A 24,511-nucleotide genomic window follows, 5' to 3' on the forward strand; every position below is an offset into this window, starting at 1 on the left:
GACATATTATGTACAAATACTAAATCAATCGTTTGGAATTGCCCTACCCCCCAGGATTACTATGGCTAATGCGCGCCAATGAGGACTTCGGATCGCGGGGCCGTCCCTGGCACGAAGCAAGCCGCCCAGCGGCTCCGGTTGTCGCGCAGCCACACCCAGCGCGGACCGTCCACGGCCTGCATCAGATGGCGTGGCGAGCGTCAAGCAACTCGCCCGCGCCCGCGAAGACGTATCTGTGCTCTGCAGCCTGTGCGCGACAACCACCCGGTGGGTCAGGGGTGCATACGGTCGCGGATCTGTAGCATCGGATTGAGTGATGGACGGTAACCTAACCCCGGCGATATCAAATAGACAGCTGATGTCTCAGACCTAAGAAGACAAGAACCTCACCCGCGCCGGGATGGGAAAGTCCAACCAGCGTTTCCATGCCCCGAGCGCATGAGAAGCCCACGAGGTTCCAGTCGGTGGAAGTGACAGCGGCCATTCCAGTCCAAGCAGATCTCGTAAGTTTTTCGCCACGCCGTGACGTCCATTATGGGCTACACGGGCGGAGAGGTCTCGAGGCCGTTGCCTTTGCGGGTATCGGATAGCCCCAATACCCACGTTAGGCTGCCGAAAAAGAACATTATCGGCGCAGAGAATGAAGTCGATCGGCTCGGAGGGAAGTTCAGAATGAGCCAGGATATATGCGCATGGAATCGCGCGGGTGTCGTCCATGGCTTCCAGGGCTCGGGACTGATGCCGCTGCGAAGGTCGCTGGGCTGGCGAAGGAGCGCGGATACCTGAATAAGGGCATAAGCTGAAAGAAGTCATTTGATTTCACGCAGGCATTAATCATACCTGTTCTTCCCACGCCGTCGATCATATCTTGTGTCTCAGTGACGATAGACCAGATAGTAGACGCCGTTGCGAATAGCGTCGGGTGTAGTTGGTCCTGTGCCACGTATGATGTCAGAAATAATGTCCCTCTGGTGGAAGTAGGAGAATGCCTCGACAGGCTTACCATATGCCTAGTAACTTTTGATGGAGTTTTCTTTCGGCATCCATTCCATCATGACGTCCTGCCGCCGATGGGTTCTCTCCCAAGAGCCCCTCGAAATCTCGGTGCATCAAGTCTTGAACCAAACGCCAATTTTCATCTTCCCATGTCTTGTTTCTCCGCCTCCAATCTTGGCTTTCTTCCAATACCCTCTTTAGAATGGGAATGCATTCCTCATCGCTGATCCCAAAAGCATCGCGCACGTCGCAGTAGTAAGTGAAGAAACTGCCGTCGGCAGCTACCTCGTCATGTGCCTGGTCCGCAGAAGATCGCTCAACGAGGAGCTCCTCAAGTCCAGTTGCAAGTGCTTGGGCTAAAGCAAAGTCTACACCCTGCTCATAGTTCGGCTGGATCAAGGAGCTGCTGCGTTCTCTGAGTAGTCCCAGCAACCCATAAAGCTTGTCCCTTGGGTCGGAGCAGTTGAGTTTTCCGAATTTGCCCAATATCTGGTGTAAAGGATCTGGTATGTGAGACTGATATGTCACCGTCACGGAGTGCGGTCTTTGCAGGGCCCGGGTCATCTCTTCCAGGGTCCCAATCTCGGTGCCCTGAGCAAGTGGATCGCGCCGCAACTCCGTCACTTCGCGCAGCCGATGCGTTATAACCATCTCGGCCGGGCTGATAGATTGCGATAGTTGGTGGCTGACTGATGTAGGCCGTCCCCTGAAGTCATACATGGTCCTGGTGGCCGTGGTGTCCCGGGGGATGGACGAGCGGAGAAGAGAAAGGGGGAAGACGAAGCAACCGCACCAAACTACCATGCTTGTCGCGAGGAGCACCTCCTGTATGATCCAGATGCGGCTCCAATATTGATGGTAGCTTAAATACCGAAGGCCCGCCCATTGCTTGGCTGACCACGAGCTACAGTTCTTGCCCCTGTCAAGGCTCAGACTTCGAATGTTCTCGTATTGTTCTGGATCCAATGCTCCCAGCCATGCCACTACCATATTTGCATTGCGATAGATGCGAGCCATCTCAGATACTTGTGAGCATCGCTCCTCCTTATTAAGCTGATTGATGCAAATGGCGTCTATAAAGTACAGGCAGTGCTCGCCCTTTGATAATGCGGTTTGGAGGAAGTCGTAGAGATTCTGACGGACGCAAAACGGCTGCCCGTCTACAGTGATGGTCTGGACACACTCCAGGCCACCTGCGTGGCCCCAAATGTAAGATAATGCACGATATTGGATCCGGGGGAGTTCTGTGAACTCCACCGTCAGCAAGCGGCAGGTGATAGCCTCCTCGGGGCTAGTCCGGATGACGTGGAGCAACCTAACATCCCGGGTGGTATTGATTCTTGGGTAAGTAAAGGCATTTTCCCGATTGAAATCTTTGTCGAGTTCTGTACTCATGCTTCCTAAATTATGAGATAGTTGGAAGAATCGAGGGTTTGCAGATGAACGCGGGCATTTGCGTGGACTTGCTGACCCCTCTGATGGGTTTATGTCGCTGGAGGGTGCTTGAGTAGCCATGCACACCTCATGCATGCTTATGCCCCCCATGCACCAGTAATAACAGGGGACGGCTTGCTGTGCCCCTAGACTACCAAAAAGAGCTGCTCCGTTGCGATTTTGCCTGCATTGGGGGAGGGATCCTGCATAGCAAAAGGGCTGTGTATTGCATCGCCGTTTGATCGGTTAGTACGTCAATAGACCTGGCTGTAGCAAGTATCTTACGTCCAAGTCTCGGGGCCTCTGGGACCCAGCAGTAAACAATATTACTTTATTATGCCACGTTGGATATCCAGGTGCTCGAAGTGAAGTATCCGATGTCCATTCATGATAATGGGTTATCCCACTGATAGCGAAAGCGCTGCTCCCACTAGATCACGATGTACTGTGATTACTAGGGGTCACTTGGTGCTATTGGCCTAACGTTTATTCCAATCTGATTGAATAGAATGTCTTGTCATTCATGCACGAAAAATATTACACCAACAGCACCGCTGTCGCCATAAGTCACTGGTTGTTGCTGAGAACCGGCAAGGAAAGTGTCAGTGCAAGTGCAGGTGGAGAGCGGAAAGGCCTGGAGAAAGGGTGCTGGCGGGTATCATCGGTCAGCGGTCTAGTGCGTTGCTCCCCGCAAAATGCAGGTGCTCGCAAGGTTGCGCCTTGCTCCGTAATTCCGTAAGCACACATCACAGTGGGTATTGGCAGGAAACACCACATAATAATAACCGATGCGGGACATTGTGTCGTGAGGATACCTGCTTCACGAACCGTTCTACACAGATACATGCCAAATTACACAGCTTCGAACCCGCCAGTATGACTTCATCGTGGGTTCCCAATGTGACACGCGAGACTCCGTTCTCTCTAGCAAATATCCCCTTTGGCGTTATCAGCACCAAAGATGACCCCACTCCTCGCCCAGCTGTCGCCATTGGTACTCACGCATTGGACCTGAAGGCATTGAATGAAGGTATCTCCCTCCGCCAGATAGTCCCGGAGCTCAAGGGCCAGGAGCATGTCTTTCAGCAAACGACCCTGAACGCCTTTGCCGCATTGGGCCGGCCCGTCCACCAGCAGGTGCGAAAAGCGCTGCGAGACCTCCTGACCGCCGGCTCTAGCCAAGCCGCCAAACTACGGGAGAATGAAGAGCTCAAGCAGAAGGCATTGATCCCTCTCAGCCAGGTCGAGATGCACATGCCCATGGCCATCGGCGACTACACGGACTTCTACGCCGGTTACCACCACGCCTACGCCGTCGGCGCCATGTTCCGGGGGGCCCGCCGCCGCCCTGCAGCCCAACTACACCCATCTGCCGGTGGGCTACCACGGCCGCGCGTCGAGCATCGTGGTCTCGGGCACGCCGGTGCGGCGGCCGTGGGGGCAGATCCTGCTGGACCCCGCCGCCGAGCCCAAGCAGCCGACGACGGCGCCCTGCCGGCGGCTGGACTTTGAGCTGGAGCTGGGCTGCTTCATCTCCAAGGAAAACGAACAGGGGACCCCCGTCGCGATCGGCGAGGCCGAGGACCACATCTTCGGGTACGTGCTGCTGAACGACTGGAGCGCGCGCGATATCCAGAGCTGGGAGTACGTGCCGCTCGGCCCGTTCAACTCGAAGAACTTCGCGTCGACCATCTCGCCGTGGGTCGTACTGGCCGATGCGCTGGAGCCGTTTCGGGCGAAGGGTATCGAGAATTCGACGCCGGTGCAGGATTACATGAAGGAATCCAAGGCGGAGACGGCGATTGACATCAGCTTGGAAGTGGATATCACCAGTAAGTGTTCCTCATATACCGCTTAATTTGGATGCCAAGGCTATCTGAGCTTCGATGTGAGATGAGATGCGATGCGATTCCCTGCGCTGACCCTTTTTTGACAACAGCACCGGAGGGAGATACCACGACCATCACCAGGACCAGCTCCAAACAGCTCATGTGGTCGTTCCCCCAGATGATCGCGCACCACACCCTTGGCGGGTGCAACATGCGGACGGGCGACATGCTCGGCTCCGGCACCATCAGCGGCACCGAGCCGGGCGAAAGGGGCAGCCTGCTGGAGATGAGCGAGGGTGGAAAGAAGGACGTGATGCTGTACGGCATGGATATGCGGCGATTCTTGAAAGATGGCGACTCGATTACGATCCGGGGTGTATGTGGTGGGAGTGGGGAGAGGGTTGGGTTTGGCGAGTGTACTGGGCGTATCTACTCAGCGGTTCAGCGATGAGCCCTGGACGTCGTCTTTCTACTTCGAACATTGACACGGGGCTCGACTTTGGTGCTAACGCGGTCAGCATTGGAGGGAAAGTGTGGCTGATATATTGTTCGAAATTCATGGTCTCATTGCTATATACTCATAATGTTATGTATGCGTCGCCCGTGTTGTCTGTCCATATCAACCAGCACCATACTCATACCTGCTGGACAGAGCTGGTAAACCATAACCACCTATTGCTACCGACCCGGAGTGACTGTCGGCCCATTTCACGCGCGCCAATTATTGTCTTAGCCACTCGAGAATACCGGTGCGAAAAATGATCCAGATGAGTTCACACATAAAGAAAGATATAGCGAAAGTTACCAGCATGGCTCTATGGCTAGGATCCTTGGTCAGTCTGGCCATGGAAGAGCCGCCGCTGCCCACGGCAACCCGCCTGAAGCAGAAAGTTATGGTATTGAAGAATCGCCACCAGTAGTCCTCAAGGCGGTTCCTCATCTGCTGCACCTCGAACAGGCGTCTTTGGTTCTCCTTGTCCCACTTCTCCTTCTCGTGGGTGCTGGTGAAGATGGGCTCTGGGGGCTCGTCGTACGGGCTGGCGGAGAAGGGTTCCATGGGCTTTTGGGGCATGTAGTAGGGGAGGCTGGGACCCTTGAAGCCCATGGCCCTGGTCAGTTTGCTGAGGGAAGACCTGTCTGGCATCTTATCGAGTGTCTCTTGCAGCGAAATGACAGTGAATGTGGGCTTCTCTTGGTCTTGTTGTGGTGGGGCTGTGTGGTAGGGGAGTTCGTCCTCTTTCCAGATGGCGAGCCACTCAAGTCTGCTGAGGGAAGACATAGTGGACATTTTGATGTGTTTATCTTGGAATAGAGATAAAAGTGTTGCTGGCTGGTTTTGACTTGAGATGGGTCTCATGCGACTTGTGAAGTAGTCAGACTGAGGAAGCTGGTGGTGGTAGCTTTGTTCAAGGGGTTCGTCTCTTCTGGGGGACTTTGGTCGCGTTCAGAATTGAGGATGGAATGTATTACTTAACTGTGAAAATCACTGCTTATATAGATTGATCTGAATAACCTCGAGTTTTTCTCCGTTACATGGTGGGAGATCGACCAGAGCTTCGCGAAGCTTTTGTTCTGCCATGGTCCATTTGAGTTTACTCTCCCCCCTTTCTCGACTTGATGTGCATCCATTCGCGGTTAGGTATACGGCGGCAGCGAATACTGGTCAGCCGAATAAATTATCAATTGACATGTTATCACTTTTCGCAAGTTTGCGGTAACGAGATCATGAGCTTTGACCCGGATTCAAATCAGTTGCAGCCTCAACATCGCAACTTGCGACTGTGATGCCTGTCGAAGAGATCGGCCAAGCATCCAGTAGACCACCCTACATGGCCCCGCTGATGTGAACTCTCTATGTAACTACTTAGCGCTTGGCATCAAATTTGGGTGCTTGAGGTATAGCGAAGCGATAGGCCGGCAAAAGGCATAACACGTCCAGTCGAGTCGTGGTGCGAGGCTGTTCGACGCTTGCCACCCATCATGTTTAATTCGGAGATAGCTCTGCACCACGGCAAATCCGGAGATGGCGCGTGCTACCTACTTTAACTACCAGGCGCTAGCATGCCAAGGATCGACTACACTGGCCACGTGGAATGGAGCTGATGTGACGATGTCGCCTCGCGTACTAAAGAAGTAGGCAACTAGTCTTTTAGGCGAAGGGAGGATCTCACCAAAGACCGTTAGTAAGGCGTACAACTGCACATTACTAGACATCTGGTTGTAGAGATCTGCCCGGGGTCTATAAATAAAGTCCGGTTCTGAGACCCGAGGTTGTATTCCAGGTGACGGTCGGACCCGAAGAGCAGCAGGCTCGCAGGCAGCGTTCAGCCGCGACATCGGGACTGGGAATGGACAATACTGTCTGCAAATCCGATGCGACTATAGCAGGGGGTACTGCCGTCGACAATTTAGGTAATATCGTCTTTTGCCGTCTAAATGTTCCTTTTCAGGTCAAGTTTGCGAGCCAAACTGCTGATAGGATCAACGGAAGTGAGAGCTGAAGGAACATTGTGTGATGCGATCAGAGGTTGATCACTGCTGCGAGTCACTGGGATTGTGTGGAACCCAGCGCTGGACCCAGCAACCAGGTGGGAGCCAGAGCTTCCTGACCCAATGCCCCACCATCAGCCTCGGCTTCAGGGAACCACAGCGCACTGAATGTTCCGAGCCTCGAGATCGCCAGTGAAGAATGGCCCGTTGTGGACGATTGTTTGCAAGTAAGCCCATCAGAAAATGCAACCAAGGTGTTGCTTCAGTCTAGGAGACTCGTGAGATCATTAAGCAGAAGACATAGTTGTCAAGATCGGTAAAGAGGGAAGAAATAGAGGGGACGGACGGCTCAGCGTCGCCACTATTTTCTGGGCCCGCATTGCCGAAGACTGCTAGGCTTGCTGCTAGGGGGACCGCTGCAATACCTGAGTGGCCCCCTCTTGGCCCTTGCCTGCGACGGACGGAAATCACTCCCTCATAATGCCCAGAGCACCCGTCCTCTCTCCGTCGCGCAAAAAGATTGACGCCATGAAACCGCACAGGCGACGAACGCGACCAAACATCATGAACCCAATTGCTGTGCGATGAAAGGCCAGAGAACCAAGTGAGAACGACGACGAAGATGGACCAGCTCGAGAACCAAGTCAGCGATCTTCGATACCTCACCCAAAATGGCATTACACCCTTGGCCGAGACCCAAGCGAGCTTTTCCCCTTCAGCCCTGGGCTCTCCCAGTTCCGTCGCCGCCGGCCACAATTCCGCACTCTCGCAACGAGCCGCCTCGACCTCAATGGGCCACACGGATCTCGCCCACCAGACACCATCCTCAGCCGTAGCCGGCAATAGTGGGCATGGAGGCACAAAACGGAAGAGCATCGAGGACTCGCCCGGCAGCGGCAATGGCAACAACAGTAGCAAACAGCAGCGTAGCAAGCGCAATCGCTACATCTCCATTGCTTGGTACGTGTGATACCGCCGTCCCGGCGACCTGTTTCAATGTTCCACCACATGGCATCACTGCACCTTGTCGTCTATACCCCCTTCCGCCTGTGTCGCAAACCGCAGCAATTTAGTCTCTTCGTCCTGCAACTCGACGACGCAGCGCATAATGTGTCTCTCGGTTATCGCCAGCGGGCCCTCAGCTAACCATGCCTTCGACTCTCCAGTAACGAATGCAAACGTCGGAAGATCAAATGCAATGGCGAGACCCCTTGTCAGCGGTGCGGAAACCTCAACCTGCAATGCCTGTACGCGCCCAATTGCTGCTCGACCAACTTCAAGGACTCGGACGAGTATAAGGACATGGCCACCACCGTCACGCGGTTACAGGAGCAAGTCGAGACCCTCTTCAACAATATGAATACGCTTCGATCCGAGACGCTGCGGCTGGCGCCCATTAACGACCGCATACTACCTGTACCGCCAACCCTGAGCGCCGGCACGCCCTCCGCCTCGTCCCCTTCTTCGCATTCCCTCACAAGAGCCGACCTCTCACAGCTCCGAGACGCTGGTTTTCGAGGCCCAACGAGTGCCAACTTCAATCTAGACATTGCGAGAACCACCCTCCACAAACTCGGTTACAGTAATATGGACGGCTCGACAGATGGTGGTCATACCGGTCAGGAAGATACCCCAGCAGTCTCACCGGCAGCCGTTGCGCCACGAACCATGGAGTCGCAGTCCAGCTCCTCTCGCCCGATCGACCCGCTCTGGGAATTCGAGAAAGAGGAGATGATTCGGCTGTGCAGAGTACACGAGGAAGAAATAGGGATCATGTATCCCGTCATCCAAATCGAATCAGTTATCAACCATGTCAAATTCCTCTGTTCATGGAAGGATGCCGTCAAGAAGAATTTTGGTCAGCCAACCCAGGGCCAAGGCGACGGCATTGCCGATACCAAATCACTGTTGCTGAAGATTGTTCTCTGTATTGGTCTGGTGATAGAGGAACATGGAACCAGCGAGCGGGCGACCAGACTGTTCGAGAGCATGCGGCCGAGGCTCGAGAGAATGGTCATTACCGACCCAAGCGATGTTGCAAACCTCCCTATACTAGCCCTCGTCGCCGGATACCGGTTCTTGACCAACGACGAGATCCTGTCGTGGCGCATCATCGGTATGGTCGCGCGGCATTGCATCGAGCTCGGTCTTCATCGACGCGAAACCATTTCGCGGATCAAGGACGAGACTGAGCGCAGGGATGCGATCCACACCTTCTGGACAGCCTACATTCTCGATCGCAGGTGGGCCTTTGGTACAGGGCTGCCGTATGTCTTGCAAGACGGCGATATCGATTCACAGCTGCCCGGACCGGTAAGTAATCGATTGGTATCCTTCAGTTTTCTCCCAACTTCCCGTGGTGCTAACGGACTCTAGGACGAGCATCCCTTCTTGCATGCCATGATCAGCTATTCTCGACTCGGCGCCAAAGTGTGGGAATTTGTGCGTCATTTCGACCGACCTGTTGACCTACGACCGGACGAGTTGGAACACTTAGACCAAAAGATCAAGCATTGGTACTCCAACGCTCCAGCCGACGCGCAGTTGGAGCTTCCCGACTGGGAGTCGATGCCTCGTCATTTCGTACCGGCGACAGCGCCTGAACAAGGCTACGACTTGCAACGGCAACAAATCTGGACGTATCTTCGACTGAACCAGATGCGCCTATGGTTATACACTCCGGTCCTCCACACCCACAGCAGCATCATAGAGAATATGACGCTTGCCGAGCGCGCTGTCAGGCTGGCCAAGAACTGCGTCATATATCTGACCCATCTGCATAACACGACGAGCATGTATCGCAGGTCGCAGGTCTTTTACCATCAGTTCCTCTCTTCGGCTATTGCCGTACTGTTTCTTGCATCGTGCCATGCCCCTCTGAACTTTAGCTCAAGCTGCCGCGACCAGTTCTACATGGCCCTGGAGCTTGTCAAGGACCTGTCCTCGAAATCCGACGTGTCCAGGAGGTTGTGGCGTACGATCGCCTCCCTCAAAGAAGTGGCACCGCGTCTGGGTCTTGCCCAGGACGAAGACCCCCATTCCAGCGCCGCACTTACCATGGCCGGCCTAGCGACGGGGCAGCACATCGCATCCGCGCCATCGCAGTCACCACACAAGGCAGCAGCACAAGCGCCGCACCCGTACCCGCGGGCGGCGGCGCCGTCACAGCCGCAGCAGGCGCCCTCGGGGACGACGAGTCCGGCCGTGCCATCCAATGGATGGCAGATCTCCAGCGAGATGTCAAAGATCTTCGAGGGCTACATGGGCATGAACGGCTTCGACGAACGAGCCACCTCGGCGGGCCCGAACGCGGAAGATGATGGGCCTCCGTCGACGCCTTTTGGTGTTGGCGTGGATAAACCGGGAAGTGTATATCAGCATTTTAGGGACATGTTCTAGGGGCGGAACTGGGCGTTACACAGGCGTGCTTCACGATGAGACGGGACGAGACTCTTGGGGTGGCGTACCCTAACGACACCGCTTTGCTACGATTTCATGCCGTCATGCTTAGCTACTGGGCAGAGGTGATACTACCCCCCTTTCAGGTCCTGGCAGGGTGATTGTAATTATGTTACCCAACGAAGCCACTATATATATATACCACATAATCGAAACCATAATCACTTACTTCCCATGCAGTCTGACTAACCCGATCTCCTTTCCTTGACTGCCGGTTCCTACATTTGCCATTGAAGCTACCAATCACGGCATCGCTTCCGCGTCCTTACATGCCCATGGAACCGCCCGGGAGCTCGGTGAGCCCTGGGTATCCGACGGTCAGTCCATCTCCACAGAGGGAATCATGGGCGGGGGGTTGCTACTTACATCCCTCGACGTCCTCCTTGACCTCCTTGGGCACGGCGCACTTGTTGGCGGCGGCGAAGGTCTGCGACTTGAGGGCGCGGCAATTGGCGCCGAAGCAGCTGGCGTCGATGGCGTTCTGCAGCGCGCTGCCCTTCCAGCCGAAGACGTAGTCGCCGTGCTGGCCGTAGCCGGTGTCGTCGCCCTGGCTGAAGACGAAGGGCTGCGAGCCGTCGGCGGGCCAGAGCGCCTTGTCGTTGAAGGGGGCCGTGTCCCAGATCACCTCGAACATGAGCTGCGGCAGCTTGACCGGGTGCGTCGACGGGCAGGGGCCGTTGGACTCGAAGGTGCCGCTGGACGGGTAGGAGACGTGGGAGGTGTGGTCGGGGCTGTCGAGGTTCTTGCCGTCCCAGCACCTGCATACAGTGTCAGTCATTTCCATCCACGTTCTGTGTTCCAACGCCCCAACGCCCCAACTTGGGGATAAGTCGGAAGTAAGGAAACTCACGTGGGGAACCGGATCGTCGTCCGGATGCCGCCGGGGCACATCTTGTTGGGCAGCGCGACAGAGTCGACTGTGGGGTCGGCGCAGGGGGCGTAGTTGTCCCCGCCGAAGTTCTTGGCGTTATAACAGCGGAAGCAGATGGCGTTCCACTTGGTCACGCCGCCCATGGCGCGCTGCAGAGGGTCGCCGGCCAGCATGCGGAAGCCCTGTGTTTGGAAGTCGAAGCCAGTGATTAGCCAAGTACACGAGTTTCACGACACACATTTGGGTATCTGTCTACCCACTCCCCTTTCCCCCAAAGGATGCTTACAGGCTTGAAGGCGGTGACCTTGGATCCGTCGTAGGGGCCCGTGTAGTAGACCGTCATCCCGCCCGTCTCGCCGTTCAGGAACCGGTTCGGGATCTGGCCGACGCGCTTGTACGTCCCGTTGCGCGCCTTGAAGTACATGTTGGCTGTCCAATAGTTGGACAGGTCCTCGCTGAAGGTGCAGGTAGTGCAATTGGCCAGCTCCGAGACGTCGGACTGGGGAATCAGCGCTGAAAAGGCATTCTAATGGTACAGCGATGGCTTGCTGTCAGTTACTGGACGGGGATTACTGGCGTATCTGGTTGGAAGTGGTTAACTCACGCCGCCGACTACCTGTGAGGGCGTTAGTATGCAGGTCAAGCATCTGGAAAGGGGCTATGTGGGCTTGTGCTTGCCTGATGCACATGTGGCGACGGGTTGTCGCCGGGGTTGACGAGACTGTTTACGAACATTAGCACATATCCTTGTTGGTGGTGCAAGCCCGATGTTACGTACGGGTCGAGACGCTCAACGATGATCTGCGAGCATCCGAATCTCAGAACAGCGGCGGCCTGGATGCCTCGCGCCAACAAGGCGACGGTCGAAAGCTTACTTAGGAGCATGTTTACTGGCGATGGTAGCAGCAAGTTTAGCTTGGGTTCCTGCAGAGGCGACAGGGTGGCATGCCAAGGGGTCGTGAATAGATGCATACTTATGCATTCCTCTCCACCATGAGCCGGATCTGACAGCCGGGTGCACGTGCAGAAGCACCCCTCACATCTATCTACTGGGCTGTCAGTACCTACAGTGCGGTTGGCATGAACCCCATCTTGGATCTTCAAGATAACGGGGTTGCTTGCAACTTGGTGCTATCAGCTGTGCCCATCTACCGCGTGGGGTCTTGGCAGGGGGTAGTCTTGCGCGAATGTGATTTGCCCATCTCAGGATTACGGCAAAATTACCACCATTAACACATATTGCTCTTATATTACTATGGGGATGTCTATGGCCAATCAGGAGACCGAGTCAGTAGCCGGAAATCCTAATTGGGAACTGCTCCGCAGGTTTTGCGGTGTGGTTCGGCACCTGGAAATGGAGCTATGGCTCTGGTCAGTTGCTTGCTTCCTCAACATATAACCAATTGAGTTTGACGTAGCACACTGCGTTTAATACTCGGATATGGGATGATGACTTGCCTAGACTTGAACCTCGCCCCTTTGTTGACTACCTGTTCTGTATTCTGCACCTTGTATGCCCCCAAAACAATATGGCCATGACTACCATGGCAACAAATACTATAGAAACTACAGCAATGACAGCCAGAAATGCGACGTCGTCCATCTTGGTTCCTGCCTCCTTTACAGTGGTTTTGTTCGTTGAACTCGATCGTGTGTTTGATGTCTGCGACAGATGTACCATGAGATAGGACGGGAATAAACTCAGGGGATCTCGCTGTCGGTAGCCTGGATTGAGAATTGTATTCGTGAAGTAGATAGAAGCACTCCAGTTCCAAATATGGAAGACATTTAAATACTAATGTAAGGGTTGCATTGGTCACGATGACACACCCTTGACATTATGTGTTGCGATGATTTGGTTCAAGCAACGAAAAATCATTTGCATTTCGCTTGTCAAGACATAACTTGTTCAGTGTCAAGTGGTTATTTTGCACACCAATACTGGAAAACAACCCGTCTTATGTATCCAAGATCACCTGCCGTTTCTATTGGTCAGTCATGTGTCGAATACACCTGTGATTATGCAATTCACCTCACTCGAAGACTTCTTTTGGGACCATGGAGTCAATGAGGAGGAGTTCCATCTTTCCAAGCACATTTCGAGACCTACTGCAGTCCATCTCAGTCGATTCTCGAGCCAGGATCCCCTCTTTATTTACCTTTCTTTTCGTTCTCTAGCAACCCCAAGTTCGACAGGCCACATCCATCATGACAAAGACACTGAGCGTCCCCATGACCGCAGCCAACGGGATTATGTCTCCTATCCTGGTGCCCTGTACCAGTCAACTGTTTTGACCAGTTAACCCTCTGGCCTGGACTGTAGCTCCGGATGCCGTCTCCGCCGTTTCTGCCGCAGATGGTACCAAAGTGCCACGAGCATAGCCACCAGGACCACGAAACCGGTAAGGGCTCCGAAGATCTCTACCAAAAGTAGTGTTTCGTTGATTTTCGACTCCTCCTCTGCACCTTGATTGGTTGAGCTCGACTGCTTGTTCGACATTCTGTCCCGAATCCGCCACAAATCAGCACCCAGCTGAGCGCGACAGGCTTTTTCTTTTCGTCAGCGATATGAAGTAAACGCTATTCGGTGAACAATGTTGGAGCGTCCAGAGGCACTTTCGTGTGTTCAAAGAGAGATGGCGCTTATATAAGAATCTCCCTCTCACGATACGGATACAAGGATGAGTGGGTTAGTAATGAACATTCATGTGCTGGCGCAAGTAACAAATGATTATGCACATTCACTTTCGCTGACGCCTACAGGCATGATTGCACGTTGGATGAGGATTTCCCATGTCGAGATTGGTCAGCAAACCAGATCGTGCATTCAAGGAGGCTACAGCTTCTCTTGGATAGGTAGAAATGTGACAAATACAGCGTGATTTTTGAATTCAGCCCCCACGAATCCGACATGGAATGCAGATCCTGGTCCAAAGCGACGAGTGGCACCAAGTACCAGGCAGCTACAGTGTGGGCTGTTGGTTGTTGGGCAGATAAGTATCATGCCTCGCTTGCCCGCCAAGACCGATGGCAATCAATGAGTCTGTACTACACAAAATCGGGCCCTGTGTGTATCTTGCGCCTGGTGATGGACCTTTACGTCGACTCTCTTGAAGGCAGCCGGCCCTGTTGTTCTGTCACGTGGTATCTTCCAGACTTTGCCGGGGTAGGCTACAGGGGCTGTCATGCCAGTCGGACCCCTGTTTACAGTGCAGCAACCCTGGCACCTGTAATACCGCATGCAGAACTCGGTGATGTTTTCGGGGCATTCCTGGTAAGGAATGTGTAGACCCATTTCACCCAACTCACATGCTTGACATCCCACATAAGGTGTTTTTCTCTCATCGACCTGGTGTTGTTAATGACGTCTCATACCTACTTAGCTATTTGTGTTGAGCAAAATCATTGAGGTCAGCCCGATTATTTGACGAGGAAGTCGTTTCAAAAACTACATTTCAGTGTGTACACATAAAGCTAATATGTTCTCAATACCACAGAGCCGTGTGGACAACCGGTGCCTCATCGAATTATGATATCCAGGTGTCCTTTCCAAATCATCTCACCCTTTCGATCACCAACAACCAAAGGTTACTGGGCTTCCCGAGACACTGTTGGTGATACAGGAGATCCCGAGGCTGTCATTGTGCCTTGGCCGCCGCTAACTCAGGTATGGGGATCTTCGCGTCGGTTGTCGTTAAATTTAATGCTTTGGCCAGATATTGCTTCACTGAATTGAGCCCTCTGGACTGCCTCGTCTTCTGGCTCCAGAGCGAAAGGTTCATGAGCCATCACACCGTGGCATAGTTGTATTTCGTATTGTTCTTGAGACCCCGAACAAGATTTCGCAGCCGGTTGCATTCTGGAAGCCTTGAACTCACGGTCCACGGCACTGCTTTGAGGCTGTGGGCGTGTCTCCCCACCACAGACCACTGTTCTGTCACTGGTATACGGCGATGATACGTATTCGTCATTGGGCATCCCGCCTACTCCGGTAGTGCTGTTTCTATATGTGACTCCATAAGTAGGAGGTGGGTGTATTTGTCGCTCAGTGTCAGCCCAGGAAGCTGCTTGAGTAGACTCATGCGCCCAGGCCTGAATGGCGGCGCTATAGCCACTAGAGCTGTGGTCGTATGAGGAGCCCCCTACAGGCTGGTCCGGAAGCTGGTTCCCCACTGTGTTGTGCCTCCCACTCGAGTTGTACGCATAGCCTGATACAATGTCCTCTGACCTGTCAATGGGGCCTGTATCAGCCGCGACGTTTTCTTTCTCTTTTCTTTTATGTCGTTCGGTGCACCAAATAGCACCACCAATGGCTACTATTAGGGCGGAAATGACTATCACTGCAACGATAGCACCCGGATTGGGGGATTGGCCCGGAGCGGCAACCTCAACGTTTGACAATCTTTCTTCGGCCATCAAGATGGGAATAAAGCACGTTCTCTTGCTGGACTTCAATGATGATGGACTGGACAGATGCTGCAGGAGTTCTGCGATATTTCGATAATTAGATTTATAATCTCATGTGCAATGTACCATTTTTGCCATTTCCTCTACGAAAGTCCGTTATGTGTATTATTATAGACGCTGTAAGGTGTTTGCCACACTTTATTCCACACAGATCTGGCGCACCAATTCATTGACGAAGACCACATGATGTACCTGAAACTTGGTTCCCAGTGAGCTGATGGGGAAACCTAATTCGTCTTTACACTCTAGCATATACATGACCCTCAGCAGTCATTCAGACAAAGACCTTGGGCCGAATATGCATGATCTGTAACTCCTGAGATGATCATGCAGCATCGATGCATTGTGAGGTCGAACAATGCGCAGGTCACCAGTACATGAGCAAATATATGATGCGGTTATAGAAATGGGTCTACATTGGTGATCTTACACCATACATTCATATGCATGTACCATATCCTTTAAGGTCATTCTCTCCCTCTATACCCCATCTTGTAAGGGCAGTGCAGTTTCTTAGATTGACTGTGTTGGCCTGATGTTCGGAGTCGAGGCCTAGATAACTCCAAGACGCTGATCTTAGGAGGCCAACCTATTGCCTCATGTACAGAAGGACATGAGTTTTGTGGCTTATCCATGATATGGAGTGAATTTATGTGGTGGAGGATAATCTGTCTAATTATATTGGGGATTTTCTTTCTTTCTATTGAGAACATATAGAGAGAAAGGAGGAAATAGACACAACGCGGCGACGATGCCATATGGTGTGTCCCCATTCGAACTTTGCCGAGGTTCCGTTGTTGGATACAGGATGTGTCATGCCAGTCGGTATCCTACATCCTGGCAGTTGGGCCGCATGCATCTGAGCGAGGAATGTACACTTGAGCGCCTAACCACCTTTGCCTCTTTTTTGTTTGACTCCTACCAGGTCACACCGGCCAACTACATGCCTGCCTTTTGATTTTATTGCGGGTGCTTCTAAAGGCCGTTCCCTGTCAATATTTAGTATTGATAGATATTAATTGTTCATTTATTTTTTAATTCTCAGATACAATACACTAGCACAACCTGTGCATCCAATTTTACCATCCCGGTGATTACGACCTCGATCAAATACCATCCCTCCTTCCAAACCAGCTTGGGTAAATTGATCACTGCAGACGGGGGACTCTGTACATTAGGGGCTCATTTCCTTCGGTTCAAATAAACTGGCGATCTCCGTTCAACTCCATGTGATAGGCCAAACGCTGCCAAAGTTGTGGGAGAAAGAACTGATTCTTGTCTACGGGACTAGGGCCAGGTGACGCTGACATTTTAGTAACTGGGGAACCACCACTCTAAAAGGCTTTAGAACTATTTGGGTTGCAGAGAATAGCTGTTTGGGGGGTTGTTATGCTTGTATTTACACCGTGGTCCGCCATCATTGGACGATGGTGATAAATGGCTTGTTGACTAGCAGACGGGTGGCTTGCTGTACGAAATGAAGATTGATCCTTGAGTGGCACATCTGACATCTCATACCGGTGTGTTGAGTGAGGCAACCACGGGTGCTGCCCAGCTATGTTGGTGTGGCTGATGTGGCTCTGAGTCTCAGTGACCTCCCCTGCCTTTGGGACTCTCTCCTTTCGCTTATTGCGTGATTTTCTAGTCAGATGATAGATGATGATGAGAGCGCCTATGGAGGGGAAACCCCCAGCAACGCAGCCGACAATCAGACGTTCTAGAGCATCCCATTCTTCATCTGTGCGCGAACTCCTGTTTATAAGCATATTCTTGGCTTTCGAAAAGAATAAAGGCACTGGTGACCAATCGAAGTAAGTTCAGTCAACACTGAGGTGAAATTGATATGGAACCAACGATAAAAGCAAAACCAGCAGGCGCATATGACAAAACCAGTATTTATAGGCACTTTTAGGAATGGCCGCGAATATACAGTAGAGATCCTTCTGTGATGCCTCCTCCTTTATGCGAAGGTGAACTGAAGCAAATGGGGATGACCCTCATAGCATACAAGTTGGCAAACAGAAGGCGGACCTCACTCGCCTTTGACGCTGAAACATATTTGTGGCAACTAGCATGGATCTCAATAAAGGAATGTGGGCTGAGAAGACTTCGCAATGAAACCAACGGTGTGGTCAGATGGAATAAGGGTACCGTACGTTGGACAAAGACTGGTCTACTTGCATCCAAAGCCAGGAAGTTGAACCCTGGAGCAAATTACTAACCCTTGAGATTTGGAACAGCATTTCTTGACTGACCAGTCCAACTAGGAGCGATGCTATGTTTTCGTTATAGCTACAAGCCCGAAAGTCCCTGCAGTCATGTAGCGGGTGAGCCACATTTCAAGCTTCGTATGCGTCTTCATCAGATTCCGTATCATTGCCTTCTTCTATCTCCTGAATGCCTGTCTCATCACTCTCCGCAACCCAAAAGTCCTTCGTGGCGTCAGGCCGAATGTCCATTCCCACCTCGTCGCCTACAGCTCTCCGAATGTTGTTTTGATCATCGTCGCTCAGAGGGAGATTTGCCACTCTGGCCTTGCCACTCAGTCGGTAGGTATAAGAGGCGACTCCGAACAACTCTAATCGCCGGAGCCTGGGCCATGTGCTCTCTGTGATTGCGGGCAGGACATGTCGGTGGAATCGCGAGTCCATGGGCCGAATCCCATCGGGATGTGGCATTGTAGGCGCACCGCAGCGCCCGGGACGTCGAAAGCCGTGGTAGTAGCCGTTCAGGCCTTGTTGGAAGTGCAGCACGCGTAACTGCGATGCTACCGACCTGATGAAGGCTCCAATCTCCTCATATCGCTTCTCTTCGGTCTCCGCGGACGCAATACCCCAGGCACCCGGTGTGGGTTCGCCAACAGTGTCAATTGCCAAAGTGTCCAAGTTTGTCCACTTGCCAATGAAGGGGCGGAGATGAGTCAACATGGGTCCCGCGCGGCTGCTGATTGTGGTGGGGAAGGGTCGTGTTTGCCCCTTTTTCCGTACGGTTATCCCTTCCCGAATACCGTAGAGCTCAGCAAACTCGGTGATGTTGTTGAGGTGGAGTTCTTTCAAGCACGATGGATCCGTGGAGCTCAACAGACTCTTGATCAAGTTCCGCGATGCTATGCCAGTTAACCGAATCGACTGGGCGGATGAGAACAAGCCGGGCGGCGGGGGGTCCGCCTCCCGGGTTTCGCGATTTACGAATGCAATGTCGACATCCTTTATGCGATCCATAAAACCAAATGCTTCCCAAAGGTAGGAGTTGCTTTCAGGGAAGTCAAACACTTTCCGCAGCTGATAGTAGAGTCGATTTCGAACCCAGAACCAAGCCCCATCGTAGTCTTCGACGGCGCATGGTCGTAAGTGCGGCTCAAGTTCTTTCTCGGTCGCCACGTAGGATATACACGCTGTGGTCCAGTGCAGTTCTCTTACGTAGCTTCCTAGGTCGGGCTTTGCGTGCAAGGTTCTCAGAAACACCAGCTGTCGCTCATACAGCCGACTATCAACGTCTCCGAAACCCTCGTCCCGATCCACCCAGTCAGATGGATACTCAAACTCTCGTCCGAATCCATCCGTGCCAGCGACAGCATCACGATTGTGGGAGCTCAGATCGACGCTGTGGTATAATATTGGGAGGCAAACGTGGTAGAATCGACGGGATAGTAAGCAGATGGAAAGCAAATCACCACTTGCACAGGTGCCAAGGGCTCGTAGCTGCAGCTCTGGTGGTAATCGATCCAGAATATCCATGGTGGAAGCTTTGGATCAACGAGATTCCCGAATGGCAGAATTGTTTGGTCTCCTGGGCCAAAGTTGTTGACAAGAGGTTGTCAATTAAGTGAAATATATGAAAGGCCTGTAATACAGCCGATGGGAGGATGAGGGGGGTCCCGAGTGGGGACTTGCTTTGACACAAGCACCAACACCCATGCACTGCCCCATCCAAGGCATTCACCCGGGGTTACACTACAACCGATAAAAATAGCAACAGGTCTCTCCGGGCTTCCTACTGCCCTTTTTGATATGTATTCCAAGCACTTAGAGTTACCTTTTTCTTGTCCTGTGGCCACACATCGGTGCAGCCGCCATCAGCTTCGGCATTCTTTTCTTTGCTCCAATGGACTCCCTTACAAGCGTCCAGAGCATTCAGAAAAGCGTACACCTACAGCAGGATAGTCAGTCCACGAGAAGGCTGCGGTTCGAGTGATGGAACGGAACACTTACCCCAAACCAAGCATAACTGTCAGGCAACTCAGACGAACCGACCTTTTTCTCCCCCATGCGGTAAAAGTTCGCCTTCTGTGTGCCTCCCCCGGTCAGTGCATTCTGCGCGGCCTTTTCGTAGCCTACGAGGTCTCCTTTGACAGGCGGCAAGAGATTCAGTGTGAAGCCGAGATGGGTCATTTCATGAAAGAGTACCCGTGCTGTGGTGTCGTGTTTCAGGGTGCAAACTTCTTCCTTTGTCTTTTTCCCGTCTTTGAGCTGTTGCAGCAGCTGCGACAAGACAGGTAACTCGAAGAAAGGTTTGCAGAGGTTGATGACCCACGCGTTAGGATCCGGTTTGTTTGGACCAGCTGCTTCACGTATCAGCGCCTATGCTTCTCTTCTTCATGGGTTCTGGAATGCGTCAAAGGACACTGACCCGTCTCGAAATCTCGCATTTCCGATGCCCTGTCTGTGAAAGCCTGTGTGCCTCCTTCGCATGGCGTGTCGCCATTGACTCTCTCCGGGTTCTCGTGGCGAGTAATGTATAAAGGATGTTTGTTACGATGCCAGTGTAGCTTGTCTTCGCTTAGATCCGACCAGATCGGACTTCCTATGGCGTCCGGATCGCCAATGTTCTTGAGGAGCTTCTCGAGTCTGTCGTGGATCAACTGCGGCGCACCCCAAGATTGACTAAGCTCGTTATCAGGCACAAGCCCTTGTTCCATGGCTGCTCCGAAAAGTTGTGTGTAAGCTGGAAACTGCTGCGCAATCCATGTGCGGACCTTGGCTTGTACTTGAGGCTTGGTCGGCTTTTTCCCTTTTTTCTTGTCTCGAACTTCCTTCGCTTGCTCCTCCAAGCGGGCCGGGGTCACATCTTTGATACTTTCCTTTGCAGCTTTGGCTAGCTCCATCGCTGTGTGCCAAGCGTCAATAACCCTTGTCTTGTGCGGATACTCATCCCCCGTTACATCTTGGTCCCACTGGTAGCCAGGCAATGGTTGGAAGATAACGTTAGGGAGACCATGGTCGGCTCCATCGTCAGCACGGATGCTTATATTCTGGCTCAACACCTGGAAAAGAAGCACTATGAGTTTCGTGACATGGCTTGAGGGGGACAGATAGGACTGTATCGGTGCTCACAGCAGGTTCTGGCAAAATGTTTAGTGGAGGCAGGACATAGGGTACAAGTCTGGGCAGCAGCGGAGGTTGAGGACCGGCTGCAGCCACAAGGGTGATGAAGCAAACGTAGTATATGAGTTGCATCTTGATGGACAGGGCTAGTTCGTATGCTTGGTGTCAAATAAAAGGAGAATCTTCCACAGTGTTGTAGTTTATGAAAGGGGACTTTGTGATGTGGGCTGATTTGGGACACACATCTCATTACCGCTGAGGACTTGGTCTCGATATATATACTTGTTCATTCCGTAGTCATTTGTTCATAGGATCACCTCAACACACTCATATTCGGACAACACCTTGCTTCGGGGGCCGCATCTCCCATCGTGCCAGCCAGACGAACAACGGCAGTCACTGATGCGCCGGAGAATCATTGATATTCCGGAGCTTGTAGCGTATGCAGAAGTCTCGACCATGTTATCATAGTGCAGGATGCCTTGCCAAAGGAACAATCAGCTGGCTACATCATAGTTGGAAGAAAACCAACGGCCTGCATCGTGGATGGAGGCGAATAGCCACTTGGCATCTATTGTTGGTTTCTGTGTCGTGTCTTACCAAATACAATGCATTCCATAGATAGAAACCATACAGGTCGCTCGCATCCCATGACGATGTATGAGAGGCCAACCTACTCCGGAATCACACGGCGGTATACCCGGTGTCTGTAGGACTTGAATCGAGAGGTCTGTCCTCTCTTTTTGCTTCGGTTCAATGATAGCGACACGGTGCTGATCAATACCCTCTCTCGTGTTCGAAGTCAGTTGCAACCTGGGGGCGAGCCTTGGCAATGGCGCAATATGTTACACCATATCAGGAAGGCTGCATTTAGGAGGGATTGCTTACGTCTCAAGTGTCCAATTACAAATGCAGGCTTTTGGGCTTGAGCGCTTGTTATATGCAAGACATGTTGGCTGCCGAACGGTTTCCCGATGCAGAGTTCCAAACAGCGTACACATCGTGGTTTCCAAGTCATCATAGACCCCATGTTGGTTGGCCTGGCACTGGTTTTATTACTTGCAGAATGATTCATCGGCTGTCGAAGCATGTACGGAACTGTCTTGCCAATTGTGGAAGTCCCTACCCGTCGTCGTGCACAGTGGGTGTTGGAAACATTACAGCAAGCCACCTTGCCGGCGCAACTTCGAATGATTTGTGCATTTCGGTTGGTTCATGGAATCAATGAAATATACTATATTTATCTCAACTATTGAGAAAACTGACGTCGTTGAACTCGCAGTGACTGAGAGCGTTAGTGACTCCTCGTAAGATGGCCATGGCTGACCTGGCAGTCCGTCTGATGATGGTTTCTTGCAGAACCCCTTTTCCATCGATCGATTGAAACTACGAAATATGCACGATTTCGTCACCCGAATCTTGAGAGCCTTGGTCGGATATCAGGCATCCAAGGGGGCAATATCCATACTTTGGTAGACACGGCAAAGATTATAAAGATACCCTGAGATGCAGGCCGTTGCAAATCCTCAGAAGCTCCAACCTACAACCCAATACCCCCACTCCACCTTTCAATATGCTTTCAAATACTCTCAGTAAAACTCTTTGCTGGGTTCTCGGTGCAGGATATTCCATGAAACTCGTGTCTGCGCAGAACCCTCCAGCCGCAACCATCACACAGGCGCCTGAGACGGCACCGCTGACTGGTGACTTGGCCACGCAATACAAAACCCTTTCTGGAATAACGGAAAACACCCTGACAACAACCGTGGTCAACGGAACTTCAACAATTCTACCCATCTGGTACTGCGCACCCACCGAATCTGCAGAGGCCTGCAAGAACTGCCCTACCCACACGGCCTCACCTACAGCAAGCTGCAGTAAAGGGTTCAATGCCCTACTACTTCTTCCTCCCTTGGCACTCGCGGGACTCTGGATCCCTCCCCCTTCTGGCCTTCCAACTCTGACGATCGAGGAAGGGAAAGTCAGCACCCGCAAAAGGACCAGAACCACCGAGCGGAAATCAACCAGAACCAGAACCACCACGACCGAGGATGAGGACTATACCCTTCCTGTCTCTTGCCTGCTGCCATCTCTCAAGATAGCAGACCACGCTTCTCAACTGCCCGCGACTACATATTTCAAGGACATACCGCCTACCACAACAATCGATTTCCCAGCGCCCATCGACAGAACCAAGAACCCCATGCCGGTGCTCAAGGAAACGGCCGACGCCACCATGGATCCCACCGTCCCCACAAAGCTCGCGGCCTCTCCCTATGCGACGGCCAGACTGAGCTGTGGGGGCCCCGGAGACCCCTACTTCAGCGACAGAAACTTTTACCAATACGGTAACATGTTTTCGAGGACCGAGGGCCTGAATACCGTCAGCAAGTTCTGCAAGGACCTGGCCAACGAGAACGCCGCGCTGGGGCCCGAGGAGGGGGTCACTCTGTCCATGCTGGACGGCGCTGTGGTGAAGCACGAGGCGATCAAGGTCTACAAGCTGGACAAGGGCGAGTCGGGAGAGGAACGGTGCCTAGCCGTGCGCGCCTTCTTCGACTTCGAAAGCCGTATGCAGACCTGCGTCGGGAAGAAGAAGCCGCTGTTCCCCTTCAACACCCCTGAGCAGCAGACCGAGTGCTACAACCACCTGGGGCAGACCATTGATTACTGTAAGTATCTTTTGTCGTCCGAGAACCTCATTCCCGCATACTGAGAGTTTCCAGGTAATACGGAACAGAAGAAGCCCTCCACAGATAAGTCATGGAAGATGGGCGGTACATTCTACAAAGGTTGCGTGTTCTGGGATACATGGTTGGCTTCCACGTGTGACCCGAGCCGGGTGGATGGCAGGTTTATCGACAACGCCACATTTTACGAAACGAACCCTGGCTGGCAACCGGCCGTTGACAACTGAACATCTACTGCTTGAGGATCGGACTGTACCCCAGTCCCTTACCTGGAAATCGCTTCCACGGCCAATGGCCGTTCTGTTCTGTTGTTCTCTAGTCCAACATATAGCATATTTGCTTAATATTTACTTCCTTGCCACGGTGGTGTTGTCTGCTTTCCGGCGGTCGGTACCCCGGCACAGTCCGTACGCTAGTCTGTCCCACGGCGTCACACTAGCTCAGTCGCCAGCGCCGTCAACATGCCCCTGGATGATAACTGATCTTGACGGTCTTTTCGACGACCTGTCCATCTGCAGGCTAATGGTAATTTAGAACGGCCCGTAGATGAGATTAAGTCCCGCGAGTCGGTTCTCGGGGTGTCAGGGCTGCCAATTAGCTTAGTCGAAATGTTGGTATGAGAGACAGTCGGGAAGCTATGAAACTTTGTTCGGTCCTATGGCGCTTCTATTCACGCCACTGCCTTCCACTTCATCAGGGTCCTCGGGTCATGTCGTATGATACGGCACTTATACTCTGTGTGCTCTCAGAGAACCCCGCTCATTTGATGGTGATGCTATTCCAGCCGCTGGGCACTGGAGCTTGAGATGTCGATATTGGAGCAGGAACAACACTAGCTGGCCTCGGCCAACAGCTTCCGCGGGGCGTCTTTCGGCTCAAGCCGATTGATTTATAGTTTCACTGGCCATGCGCTCTGTGGCATCACGAGAGTAGCATTGATGAAGGATGATA

The 24,511-nt window shown here is 52.7% G+C and overlaps 9 protein-coding genes across 9 annotated transcripts; 3 read left to right on the forward strand and 6 right to left on the reverse strand.

Moving 5' to 3' along the window:
- Positions 1-369: 369 nt before the first annotated feature.
- Positions 370-2,391, reverse strand: PG985_014077 (TPR-like protein; the record flags this gene model as incomplete). The annotated part of the gene is made up of 3 exons (XM_066833843.1): positions 370-782; positions 841-968; positions 1,019-2,391. 3 exons carry the CDS (start codon positions 2,389-2,391, stop codon positions 370-372), a joined length of 1,914 nt encoding a protein of 637 aa, XP_066678583.1.
- Positions 2,392-3,306: 915 nt separating this feature from the next.
- PG985_014078 (uncharacterized protein) lies at positions 3,307-4,710 on the forward strand (the record flags this gene model as incomplete). Its single annotated transcript, XM_066833844.1, has 3 exons — positions 3,307-3,744; positions 3,785-4,262; positions 4,370-4,710. The coding sequence occupies 3 exons, from the start codon at positions 3,307-3,309 to the stop codon at positions 4,708-4,710; spliced, it is 1,257 nt and encodes a 418-aa protein (XP_066678584.1).
- A 270-nt stretch (positions 4,711-4,980) lies between these two features.
- PG985_014079 (uncharacterized protein) lies at positions 4,981-5,547 on the reverse strand (the record flags this gene model as incomplete). The annotated part of the gene is made up of 1 exon (XM_066833845.1): positions 4,981-5,547. One exon carries the CDS (start codon positions 5,545-5,547, stop codon positions 4,981-4,983), a length of 567 nt encoding a protein of 188 aa, XP_066678585.1.
- A 1,824-nt stretch (positions 5,548-7,371) lies between these two features.
- Positions 7,372-10,148, forward strand: PG985_014080 (fungal-specific transcription factor domain-containing protein; the record flags this gene model as incomplete). Its single annotated transcript, XM_066833846.1, has 3 exons — positions 7,372-7,709; positions 7,916-9,062; positions 9,126-10,148. 3 exons carry the CDS (start codon positions 7,372-7,374, stop codon positions 10,146-10,148), a joined length of 2,508 nt encoding a protein of 835 aa, XP_066678586.1.
- A 325-nt stretch (positions 10,149-10,473) lies between these two features.
- On the reverse strand, positions 10,474-11,964 carry PG985_014081 (uncharacterized protein; the record flags this gene model as incomplete). Its single annotated transcript, XM_066833847.1, has 7 exons — positions 10,474-10,511; positions 10,575-10,966; positions 11,059-11,261; positions 11,366-11,605; positions 11,684-11,695; positions 11,767-11,800; positions 11,858-11,964. The coding sequence occupies 7 exons, from the start codon at positions 11,962-11,964 to the stop codon at positions 10,474-10,476; spliced, it is 1,026 nt and encodes a 341-aa protein (XP_066678587.1).
- Positions 11,965-14,742: 2,778 nt separating this feature from the next.
- Positions 14,743-15,495, reverse strand: PG985_014082 (uncharacterized protein; the record flags this gene model as incomplete). Its single annotated transcript, XM_066833848.1, has 1 exon — positions 14,743-15,495. The coding sequence occupies one exon, from the start codon at positions 15,493-15,495 to the stop codon at positions 14,743-14,745; it is 753 nt and encodes a 250-aa protein (XP_066678588.1).
- A 2,390-nt stretch (positions 15,496-17,885) lies between these two features.
- On the reverse strand, positions 17,886-19,283 carry PG985_014083 (uncharacterized protein; the record flags this gene model as incomplete). Its single annotated transcript, XM_066833849.1, has 1 exon — positions 17,886-19,283. The coding sequence occupies one exon, from the start codon at positions 19,281-19,283 to the stop codon at positions 17,886-17,888; it is 1,398 nt and encodes a 465-aa protein (XP_066678589.1).
- An 836-nt stretch (positions 19,284-20,119) lies between these two features.
- PG985_014084 (uncharacterized protein) lies at positions 20,120-20,650 on the reverse strand (the record flags this gene model as incomplete). Its single annotated transcript, XM_066833850.1, has 1 exon — positions 20,120-20,650. One exon carries the CDS (start codon positions 20,648-20,650, stop codon positions 20,120-20,122), a length of 531 nt encoding a protein of 176 aa, XP_066678590.1.
- Positions 20,651-22,443: 1,793 nt separating this feature from the next.
- PG985_014085 (uncharacterized protein) lies at positions 22,444-23,787 on the forward strand (the record flags this gene model as incomplete). Its single annotated transcript, XM_066833851.1, has 2 exons — positions 22,444-23,542; positions 23,597-23,787. The coding sequence occupies 2 exons, from the start codon at positions 22,444-22,446 to the stop codon at positions 23,785-23,787; spliced, it is 1,290 nt and encodes a 429-aa protein (XP_066678591.1).
- Positions 23,788-24,511: the final 724 nt, after the last annotated feature.

Source organism: Apiospora marii, assembly GCF_038362585.1.
Source record: "Apiospora marii strain CBS 49790 chromosome Unknown utg000011l_segment0_segment0, whole genome shotgun sequence".
In the NCBI taxonomy this organism is placed as follows: Eukaryota; Fungi; Ascomycota; class Sordariomycetes; order Amphisphaeriales; family Apiosporaceae; genus Apiospora; species Apiospora marii.